This window comes from Octopus bimaculoides, chromosome 28 (assembly GCF_046866305.1).
Source record: "Octopus bimaculoides isolate indiv1 chromosome 28, ASM4686630v1, whole genome shotgun sequence".
NCBI lineage: Eukaryota > Metazoa > Mollusca > Cephalopoda > Octopoda > Octopodidae > Octopus > Octopus bimaculoides.
The window spans coordinates 2916645-2928702 of record NC_142955.1 but is presented as its reverse complement, the minus strand read 5'-3'; the positions used below and the strand labels follow the sequence as shown (position 1 = coordinate 2928702).

At 40.7% G+C, this 12058-nt stretch overlaps 2 protein-coding genes across 2 annotated transcripts; both read left to right on the top strand.

The window, feature by feature from the left end:
• Window positions 1–1001: 1001 nt before the first annotated feature.
• Window positions 1002–3756, top strand: LOC106875124 (putative palmitoyltransferase ZDHHC24). The gene is made up of 2 exons (XM_014923107.3): window positions 1002–1150; window positions 1943–3756. The coding sequence occupies exons 1-2, from the start codon at window positions 1135–1137 to the stop codon at window positions 2770–2772; spliced, it is 846 nt and encodes a 281-aa protein (XP_014778593.2). The 5' UTR covers window positions 1002–1134; the 3' UTR covers window positions 2773–3756.
• Window positions 3757–6271: 2515 nt separating this feature from the next.
• On the top strand, window positions 6272–12044 carry LOC149130468 (uncharacterized). Its single transcript, XM_089344682.1, has one exon. It carries the CDS (start codon window positions 6415–6417, stop codon window positions 10753–10755), a length of 4341 nt encoding a protein of 1446 aa, XP_089200808.1. The 5' UTR covers window positions 6272–6414; the 3' UTR covers window positions 10756–12044.
• The last annotated feature ends 14 nt before the right edge of the window (window positions 12045–12058 follow it).

Sequence of the window (12058 nt, the reverse complement as noted above, 5' to 3'; positions counted from 1 at the left end):
CCTTGTGAGTAGATTTAGTAGAAGGAAACAGAAATAAGCCCGTCGTATATATACATACGTACACACACACATATATATACTTTTCTACTCTAGGCACAAGGCCCGAAATTTTTGAGGAGGGGGCCAGTCGATTAGATCGACCACAGTACGCAACTGGTACTTAATTTATCACAATTATCATATGTGGATACCCTTGGTACGACTTTAGTCAATTTGTTCAATGACTAAAAAAGGGAGTAAAAAGAAAAAGAATCTGTTATTCACTTTAGTCATTAGACTGTGGCCATGCTGGGGCACTGCCTTGAAGGGTTTTTTGATCGAAAGAATCGACAGCAGTACTTATTTTATTGGTCTGTTATTGCCGAACCGCTAAGATGCTGGATGGAAACAAACTAACACCACTTGCCAAGCTGTGATTCAGGACTAACTCAAATACACACAGTCTCTCTCTTTGTGTGTGTATGATTTGGTCGATCCGGGACTATAGTAGAAGACACTTGACCAAGGTTCCACGTAGTGTGGGATTGAACCCGGAACCATTTGATTGAAGAACTAACTTCTTACTACGCATCCACGCCTGCGCGTATTTGTCGAAAATTTCATTAAAAAATACCCATTTTTCTGAAAGTTATGAGGAAACAAAGCCGAGATGAGGCATACATTGTTAGGTCTGCTTACATCATGTATATGAGCCGTCCATGGAGCTAAGCCCTTTGCAGATGCGAGACCTTTGGTTACTCTAGTACACACACACATGGCTTTTCTATGGAATAATGACATTTCAAAGCAACGCGAACTCTCTACTGTATGAGAGCAACAAAATACTAAACCGGTGTTGAGATTCCGAAATCTACTTACGTATTTTGGTAATGCCCGGTCAATCTTTACCTTCGTATCTCGAACTTCCAGTTGTTGTGTATATGTCTCCGGTCTTCAAATTTTCAAATCTGATACCTGGCCAGCCAAGTTGCTGTCCTGGGCCAGGCGCATTTATACATTGTAATCATAATAGTAACGATAATCGTTATTATTGTTGCTTCTACCACAAGTAAATACCAGCAAGTACCAACAACAAGCAAGTCACTATAGTAACAACAACCATCACGACAATAATTATACAGTGAGAGCAGAATTATGGTTTGGCGCGAAGGTTTGTAATCATTTTCTCATTTCTGACTTTTAAGGCAGTAAGCTGTCAGGATCTTTAGCACGTCGGACGAAGTACTTATCTGGTCGGTCTTATTTCGTGAGACGAAAAGTGTGCCGTGTTTCTTATTAAAAGTTGCGGACATTACGAATCTGTAAAAAAAAAAATCGGTATTTCAAAATTTTAATTTACCCCCTCTCCATCCCTCTGGCAAAGAAAAAAAAAGGGGGGTAGAGTAAATTAAAATTTTGAAAACGTTTTCTGTTTAGATACTTTTTATGTCTGCTATTTTAGTAGGAGGGGAGGGGTGTTTAATTTTTTTTGAAAAATTGAAATTTTACATTTTTTTTTTTTTCAGAATCATAATATAGTATTTTAAAAAGTTAAAGAAGTGATTTTAAATTCTCAATCGCAGAATAATGCTAATAATATAGCCTGAACAGGATAAACTACCCCTATTTTGCAGAGAAAAGTGTAGGTGGCTAGCCACCTACAGTTTTCTTAATTTGAATTTATTATAGTATTCTAAGATTTAAAGTAGATGTGGGTGCTAAAAATGTTACATACTCAAAACTAATTAATAAACAGCTTTTATATAGATAGTTGTTGAATGACAGTCAAACATGGCCTATGATGGATGTGTGGTGACCGGGAAGAAATGAAGAAAGCATGCTCCACTGGATGTTTAATGTTGGAGTGTAAGAATGAGAGAACATGAATGAGGCCAGAGAAAAATTGTGTCTCAGAAGAATTAACTGTATGTTTGTTTTTTTAATTTTATATATTTAATTTCAGATATGTCACAAGCCTACAGGAGGCATTCATGGCCCTTAAAAATCGTTGACCGAGTTTTCTTATTGGTTTTCCTCTTTGGAGGGCTTCTGCTGACGTGGTACGAAGGTTTTCTCATTCTGCCAACCTACTATTCCGAAGTGTCCTTTATCGTCGTCGTGCATGTTGTTGTTTTCGTCATGCTTATTTCACATATCTATGCAAACATGATTCTTTTAGTGCTGACGAACACATCAGTGAGGTGTCGCACTCACTTGCCTCTGGTCAGTCAAACCTGGAGATTTTGCCAGGACTGCGACGCTCACGTGCCAGCTCGCTCACATCACTGCCTCAACTGCAACGTCTGCATCCTTCGGCACGACCACCACTGCTGGTTCACTGGCTGCTGCATTGGCTACCGAAACCAACGATATTTCTGTGTCATGCTGCTGTATATGTTCATCATGGCCCTTTACTGTAACCTTTTCAACTACGAGTTTGTGTGCCGACTAAAGGGGCCTCTCGGCTTCTTCAACATCATTTCATTTGCGATGCCCCACGTTGGGTGGGTTTTGGGTTACTATGATGCATATACCTTTTTTGTTACTACAATGAGCGCCATTGGATTCCTACTTCTGCTCCTCTTCGTCTGGTCACTGAAAAACCAAGCCAAGCAGATCCTGTATGGACAGACACAGTATGAATACAAAAAGAAAATCACATGCTTCGACATGGGTTTCAAACACAACTTCAACAATGTTTTTGGTCCACACTGGTTCCTAGTTCTCATCTTTCCCTGGATTAAGTCAAAACTTCCTGGAGATGGTTTTGTATTCCAAATGAAAAACACGTAATTTGTTATGCTAATTAATTAACATACATTAATTAAATTAGCTTAAAGTAATTAAATTTCTCAACTACACACCAATACTTGTCCCCCCCCCCCCACACGCACACAGTATTTCTCTGTAGTGATGATTTTTTTTTTTGTTTCACCCATATTTAGCTCATTTTTTATTCAGAGACACTTCATGGCCTTGTGGTTAGGGTGTTGGACTCATGATTGTAAGATTGTGGTTTCAATTCCTGAATTGGCTGATGCATTGTGTTCTTGAGCAAAACACTTCATTTCAAGTTGCCCCAGTCCACTCAGCTGGCAAAAATGAGTAACCATGCAACAGACCAGTGTTCCATCCTGAAAAATATTGGGGTAAGGACTCTCTTCAGTCATGAATGACCACAGGACTGCACCTAGAAAGTTCCACTCCAAGGTATTAGTCCAGGCAAGGTTGTTTATGGAAGACCATCAATGCCACATGCACACCAGCCTCCCCTCTCCACACCATTATATGTACATAGGGTAAAGGGTAAAAACCTCCTTTGGTCAAGAATGACCATGGGATTTCACCTAGTAAGTTCCCCTCCAAGGTATAAATCTTCGCAAGGTTGTTTATGGAAGACCAGCAGTTGCCCCATGCATACTAGTGTCCCCGGATGTTTCTATGATGTATATATTTTTCTTTGTAGAGGCACATGGCTCAGTGGTTAAAGTGTTAGGCTCACAATCATGAGGTAGTGGCTGCATCAGCCAATCGATCTACTTTTGAACACAACCTCTTGATGCTCTAACCAGAACAACTAGAAGACACTTATTTGAGGTGCCTCACTGTTAGGTTGAACCCTAAAACATGAGGTTTGGAAGTGGATTTCATAACCACACTGCCATGATTAGAATGATACACACACACACTTGTATGTATCTAAATAATATAATTTACTATGTGTGTGTGTGTATATATATATATCATCATCATCATCGTTTAACGTCCGCTTTCCATGCTAGCATGGGTTGGACGATTTGACTGAGGACTGGTGAAACCGGATGGCAACACCAGGCTCCAGTCTGATTTGGCAGAGTTTCTACAGCTGGATGCCCTTCCTAACGCCAACCACTCAGAGAGTGTAGTGGGTGCTTTTACGTGTCACCCGCACGAAAACGGCCACGCTCGAAATGGTGTCTTTTATGTGCCACCCGCACAAGCCAGTCCAGGGGCACTGGCAACGATCTCGCTCGAAAATCCTACAGGAGCCAGTCAGGCGGTACTGGCAACGGCCACGCTCAAAATGGTGCATCTCATGTGCCACCCGCACAAGAACCAGTCCAGGGGCACTGGCAACGATCTTACTTGGCTTGCCGGGTCTTCTCACGCACAGCCCATTTCCAAAGGTCTCGGTCCGTAGTCATCGCCTCGGTGAGGCCCAATGTACGAAGGTCTTGCCTCACCACCTCAGCCCAGGTCTTCCTGGGCCTACCTCTTCCACGGGTTCCCTCAACTGTTAGGGTGTGGCACTTTTTCACGCAGCTATCCTCCTCCATTCTCACCACATGTCCATACCAGCGCAATCGTCTCTCTTGCACGCCACAACTGATGCTTCTAATGTTCAGCTTTTCTCTCAAGATACTTACACTCTGACGGGTATTCACATTGACATTACACATCCAACGGAGCATACTGGCTTCATTCCTTGCGAGCTTACGTATGTCCTCAGCAGTTACAGCCCATGTTTCACTGCCATGTAGCATGGTTGTTCGTACGCATGCGTCATACAGTCTGCCTTTTACTCTGAGTGAGAGTCCCTTTGTCGCCAGCAGGGGTAAGAGCTCTCTAAACTTTGCCCAGGCTATTCTTATTCTAGCAGCTACACTTTCAGCGCACCCACCCCCACTACTAACTTGGTCGCCCAGATAGCGGAAGCTATCGACTACCTCTAGTTTTTCACCCTGGAATGAGATAGAAGTTGTTTCCTGTTTGTTTGCAGTCTTTATTGCACCTGAACATCTGCCACAAACAAAAACTAACTTGCTAGTTAACCTGCCTTTGATGTTGCTGCACCTCTTATGTGTCCATAGCTTGCACCGGGTACATCTTATAGAGTTACTACCTACTCCTTTTCTACATACTGAGCAGGGCCATCTACCTGAAGGGGTTTGTGTTTTATCTACCTTCCTACTTATTAGGATTTTGGTTTTAGCTAGGTTGACTCTAAGGCCCTTCAATTCTAGACCTTGAATATATATATATATATATATATTTATATTGTTATTGGCACTCCGTCGCTTACGACATCGAGGGTTCCAGTTGATCCGATCAACGGAACAGCCTGCTCATGAAATGAACGTGCAAGTGGCTGAGCACTCCACAGACGTGTACCCTTAACGTAGTTCTCGGGGATATTCAGCGTGACACAGAATGTGACAAGGCTGGCCCTTTGAATTACAGGCACAACAGAAACAGGAAGTAAGAGTGAGTGAAAGTTGTGGTGGAAGAGTACAGCAGGGTTCGCAACCATCCCCTGCTGGAGCCTCGTGGAGCTTTAGGTTTTTTCGCTCAATAAACACTCACAACGCCCGGTCTGGGAATTGAAACCATGATCCTATGACCGCGAGTCCGCTGCCCTAGCCACTGGGTCATTGCGCCTCCATATATATATATATATATACACACATACACACAACCTTCAAAATGCAGAGTAAATAAAACAGGGGACAACTGATGAAGGGGTTTTTCTTTATGTTGCCCGTCTCGTTTCTCTGTTTCTGTCTTTCGTTGTCCCTAAAAAGTTCGTTTTCCCCGTTTTTGTTTTTTTGACATCCTGTACCCATATATGCATGTATATATACATATATATGTAGGTATGTACATATATGTATGTATATATGCATATATATATATTATTTATATTATTATTATTATATAAGTTATGAATGACGGAGAAATAATTTGATGAAATTTTATTTAACAATAAGAAAATGCAAATATTACAACATTCTTTTGTAATTTGAGCTTTTTTTATATGTGTCTGTGTATATATATATATATATATATATATATATATATATATATATACATACATATATATATATATATATACAAGGATTGTGTCTATGCAAATATATATATACATATATCTATATGTATGATGTATATGTACATGTTTTTTCATTTTCACACACATACAGACATGTATGTATATATATATATATATATATATATATATATATATATATATTGTCATCATATATACACGTACATACACAGATATGCATATACACACACATAATTTTTATATACTTGTATTAAACTGTGTGTTTTCCAACAGCAAATTTAAAGGCCAACCGAAATATTGTCAGATTTATTCTCAACAATTAGCTGTGACATCATAAGACAAATTTGATCATTCCATGCCATGGCACAACAAAAATAACCATTTTGGTCGCATTTAATCCTTCTGCCTCTTTTTTTCTTTATTTAAAAACAATTTTATTTCATTGATCTGTATATGTAACATTTGTTTTTGGTGTTGTTCACCTGTCTTCTTAGTGTTTTTTTTTTAAATGTTTTCCACTTGCAGTATCAGCTGTATTTCATCCTCACCATCATCATCATCATCATGTTGTTGAGATATTTTCTTGTTATAAATTATTTTTCAACAATATGGAAATCTGTAAATGTTGTCTTGTTGTTTCCAATATGATTTTGCTATTGTTGTTGTTAGGTCAACGAATAATTCTCTGTGTCATTGCCCAAAAATTCATTCCTTACGACGACTTCAAAGTTTCCGATACCGTTCAAAGCAAAGCTTCGAAAAGCACAATGAACATAGAATTGAGTTGCCTGGACGGAGAATTCATGAGCCGCTTGCTTGAAGCAAAATCCGTTGATTTGATGGGGGGTGACTACATCCGAACAGACTGCATCCTTCCAAAGTCAAAGTATTTAACCATTGTGGCTTCAGGAACTGAGTCTGTAAAACTCACAGCAAAGTGTGCAAAGAACTGCTTAAGTTTAGGGGGTGAGAAAGGCAACGTTCGTTACCAACTGAACTGCAAGACAGGTCAATATGAATTCCTGGGCGTTGATGATTTTTTTGAATGTAATTTTCGTGACCTAAAACAAAAAATACATTGCTTTGATGCTCGTAATATGAAAGGTGCTAGCATCATCGTTGCTACAGGCACAGACACACAATACCTGTTCTTGTCATCGCAGCTTGTTAAGGATGGCTTTCCAAACTTAATTTCCCTTGAAGTGACCATGAATTTAGGCAGCGCTCAACCATTGGAAAAAGATGATGTGAACCGGTACAGGTACAACATACAGATACAAATTCTCCCCTACCTGTTTGACAAACGCTGTGAAATGAAGCCACAGTCAGGCTTCCAAACGACGACCTTGTACAGGCTTTCTTGTAAAGACCTCTCTCTTTTCAGCCAAAAGGGTAATTTTTTCTACAGTTTGTCGTGTAAGAGTTTGGTGTCTTACATAAAACAGGATGAAAAGCTTGGGGAATCGTTTGATGCTAGTTTCACGTTGCCAGCCACACCAAACTATCAAGTTGACATGAATATGTATGTGTACAGTGTCAACAATGGCAAGACATGTATGGAAATACTGTCAACATTCAGGTACACAGTGAAACCACCAATTTCATTCAGAGAACTAAGTGATGAGATTGATAGAGTGATGTTGATTGAGGATGCAAAGATAGCTAAAAATTCTTTGTTGCTTCTAACCAGTGAAGTTAACAAGCACAGCCAGCATTTCCACAAAGCCTATTCCTTTTATACAGAAAATGAGAAAGAAGAAGGGCTTAAGAACTTTATTGCTCTCCGCCATAAGCTTTTGCGGGTTGTCCACAGGCTACAGGTTTACAAGGCGCAGAAAATGTCAGACCTGTCAACATTGATGGATGAAATCACAAAGAATAAACGAGAATTTAATTCCACCAGTAAACTTATCTGCAGCGAAATTTATTCTAATTTTGCAGCTCAGTTGCAGGACCAGGTTACAGCAATGTCTATGAAGGCATTCGACAGTGATGCTCAATACCTTGTGTCCGGTATAAGTCACATGCTGAGCAGCTATGAAGTTGAACCAAGGTTCAAAATGGCTGCTGAAGAGAAGAAAAACAATATACAAATATCTGTTAAATCAGTAGATAATTTTCTTTCTGTCATCGACCGCATCAGTGTAGCTGTCTGGTTTGGGCATCGAACGTCAATTCCTGTAGAAATTCGGTCACCAACTTCTGTGCTGGAAGTAACAATGGCCCTTATTTTTCAAAATAGCGTCTGCGACTATCCTGTCTCTTCCACACTGCATGTTGGTAACACAGACATCTCTGTCAAGTTTAAATGCCAACCTGAAAACAGGACATCTGAGGATAGAGCAGCGTTTTTGAGCACATTTTTAATTTATGATAATCCTTATGCTCTCGCAGAATCAATAAAGCCAAATTATCCAGTACTCTCAGTCAGGGCCTACAAAAGCACTCCTAATCATGTTGATATTAATCCAAAATACTTCCGTGCATCTGGCCCCAAGGTTCCGGTTGGCCTACAATGGAAAAAATTCATTCTAAAATTTGATTTGCGTCGTGAAGGGAACTTTCTTTATCCAAGTTATTCTCAGAATTTCTCCATCCCGATGATCACATTAAACGTGTCCCAATCCAGTAACCATTACATATTTATTAACCTGGATGAAGGACCGTTTCAGATTGATGTGGTTGTGCATCTCACACAGAAGCTGTCGTACAAGCAGTTTGTGTTGGGAAATTTCCAGAGGTTGTCGGAAAGCAGGGTTTCCCAAATGGACTATGTCAACTACACAGTGCTGGTACCTGTCGGTTCGGTCGAGGAAAAAGTCTATTTTGTCATGGTCAAACCATTCAAGTATTACGCCATGACTGACGAAACGGTCAAGATTCGAATGAACAAAACAAACGGCAACGAAAGTCATATGGGACGCGAAGAATCTGTAGAACACGTGGAAATACCAATGCGTTTTGGATTTATGAGCAAGTTGTGTCTCAACTGGGATGACAATAACCATGTATGGAGTCAGAATAACTGTAAACTGAGTAACAGTTCTGTTGAGTTCAACCAGGTGGTTGAATGTACCTGTGAACAGAGCAACGTGCTGTCAGCCAGGTTCTTTGTTCCACCCAACTTTGTGCATCCGATCGATGATGCATATCGGTTTGCAGAGGTCTTCACAAACCCAATAATGTTCTTGGTTGTGCTCCTAGCATGGGTCATCTACATTGGACTTCTCCATCTGACGAAGCGCCTGGACCGGCGAGACAGGGAATCCACTTCATTGACTGTACTCAGCAACAACTTAACTGGTTACATCTACCTTGTCTGCGTCAAGACAAAATGGTGGCTCGGTTCCGGTACCACAGCAAGGGTTTATCTAGTCCTAATGGGGGCTAGGGGCCACAGCTCCATAGTATATCTCCGCGACTCACACAAGCAGTGCTTCCAGTCGGGTGATGCAAATTGGTTTCTGCTTACAACTGAGAATGGTATTGGTGATATAGAACAGATCTTAATCTGGCATGACAATTCTGGTTCAAGCCCAGACTGGAAGCTTGATTACGTAACGATACAGGATTTACAGACAGAAGATTTGTGGCTTTTTATACTGTCAGACTGGATGTCACCAAACAGGGGCCTTTTCTTGACACATGCCTTCCTAAAACCCTTGGATACGATTCAGCAAAACTCTCTTAAGTGGAAAATTTTCCAATTGGAAGTTTTAAATTGTTTTCGAAGAACTCACCAATGGTTTAGCTACATTTTTACACCCCCGAGTTCCTTCACTCGTGCACAACGGCTCACCTGCACCTTTGCTCTGTTGCTGGCACTCATGCTAGGTAACATCATGTTTTATGGGGTCCCTACAGATGACCCCAAGAAACAGGTGACAGTTGGTTCTGTGAAGGTATCTGTCACACCCCTTATAATCGGTCTGCAGACGTCTCTGGTGATTATCCCAATCGGTCTGATCCTAACTCAGCTATTTATACAAGTGAAACCGAGATTCCATGACTTCTTTATTGTTCACAAGAAAGAGGAGAAATTGAAACCAAAGATTAAGGAGGAGGGGGGAGAAGAGAGAAAGATGATGGCCGAAGACCACGAGAGGAAGCCAAATACAGAAAATAAGACTGGCAGCTATTCGTTTTCGGTCCATGTCCGTCCAAGCCTCAGCCAAAACGTTTATAATATTCTACAAAGTCTTATTGGAGATGAAAGTAGCAGTTCAAGAGCCTCTGGTGCCGATGCCAAAGTGAAACCGAAGAAAGGCACAACTGCAGAGGACAAACAGCAAGATAGCACGGCAGAACTAAAGAAGGAACGGGAAACGGATTCTGTTTATTTGGTGCAGTCGGCAAATACTAACGACGGCTATGTTGCCCAGCTGCCAAAAACAAATGCTTCTGATGACAATGAAAAGGACAGTCAAAAAGACAAGAAGGATGGAAAACATTCTTCAGCTTCACTGAATCATGACAAGGACGATAACGAGGATTTGGATACAAAGAAGGAATCTAAGTCCAGCAACCCCTTGGCGCCACATGGACTTCTGCCTTGGTGGTTTGTATATATATCCTGGACGATAACTTTGACCTTCTGTCTCATTTCTACCTACTTTATCATGCTGTATGGTCTCACATATGGCTACGAGAGGAGTATCGACTGGACTGTGGCATTCTTCACCTCCCTGGTGCAGTCAATCTTCCTGGAGCAACCGTTTGAGATCTTGTTGAAGACAGCAGTCGTCGTGCTTTTGAGGATGAGACTGAATATAGAAGTCTTCTATATCTCCATGGTCGACATCAAAGACAAGGACTTCATGGAGCGCATCCATGACATTTGCCACTATGAAGGAAACTACTCCTTTGTCATACATCTCCCTGTACTGGCAACGAAGAAGACAGATAACGACCCTGAACAGGGACCAGAAAAAAGCTTTGCAACTGCTTAAAACCAGGGACCACAGCTCAGAAACAACAAAGCTTAATAAACAAACCTTTAGCTATTTGCTGTTGTTGTATACATATATAGGCACAGTCATGGTGATTGTTATTTAACCCTGGGTCAGGACTTTCTCTCTCAAACACATATATCCTCTGAATAAAAGATAGTATGGTCTGGGGATGGTCACAGATGGATCGAGTAGACCATAGGTCTACTCGATCAGGATCGACCTTGGGTAACAACAACAAACAGGAAGTGTATCTGGCCAGAGGCCGGAGTAAATCTACCTCAAAGAATCTCATCTGATGCAGGAGAGCGTGGAAGAACAGACATTAGAATAACTGAGGTATGACTGTGATAAGAAACTTGCTTCCCGACCACATGGTTCTGGGTTCAGTCCCACTGTGTGGCACTTTCGGCAGGGGTTTTCTACTAAAGTCTTGGACCAACAGAAACCTTTTCGATGGATTTCTTAAAACAAACTGAAAGAAGTCCGTTGTTTGTGTGTGTTCCCCATTACTGCTTGGCAACTGGTGTTGGTGTGTTTACATCCTGTGACTTAGCAGTTCAGCAAAAGAGAAAGAATAAGTACTGGGGTTGATCCATTTGACTAAAAATCTTTCAAGATGATGCCCCAGCATGGCCACTGTCTAATGAATGAAATAAATAAAAGATATATGTGTGAATGTTTTTGTGTTTGTTACCTACAACTGCTTAACAAGCGGTGTTGGTTTGTTTACAGTCTAGTCACTTAGCAGTTCGGCAAAAAAAAGAGACTAATAAAATAAGTACCAGTCAATTTCTTTGACCAAACCCTTTAAGGTGGTGCTCCAGAATGGCTGCAGTACAATGATTGAAATAAGTATAAGGTAAGAAAGACATATAGATGATCTGATCAAAGAGTATAGGAACTGTTGCTATGGTAACTGCTTAACCATTAAGCCACACACCTTCACACACACATATATATATATATGTGTGTGTGTGTATGCATAATTCTGTATTTAAGAGGAGAGGAATTATTTACATTTGACGAATATTTGTCCTCATCTTGTTTGTTAGTAACAGAACGTTTCAGCTGATATACCCTCCAGCCTTCATCAGGGGTCTTGGGGAAATTCCGAACCTGGGTTCTCATTCCTAAGGTATTTTTCAATGTCATTATTGTTCAGATCACTGCTTGGAATCGAAAGCGGAATCTTGGGGTTAGTAGCCCGCGCTCTTAACCACTACGCCACTAAGCGGTACTGGCATCAGCACACAAACATGAAAAATTACAAATATAAAAACAAAAAAAGAAAAATAACCAA

Excerpts from the sequence above, each read along its gene's own strand:
- LOC149130468 (XM_089344682.1), top strand. The coding sequence starts at position 6,415 with ATGGAAATCTGTAAATGTTGTCTTGTTGTTTCCAATATGATTTTGCTA.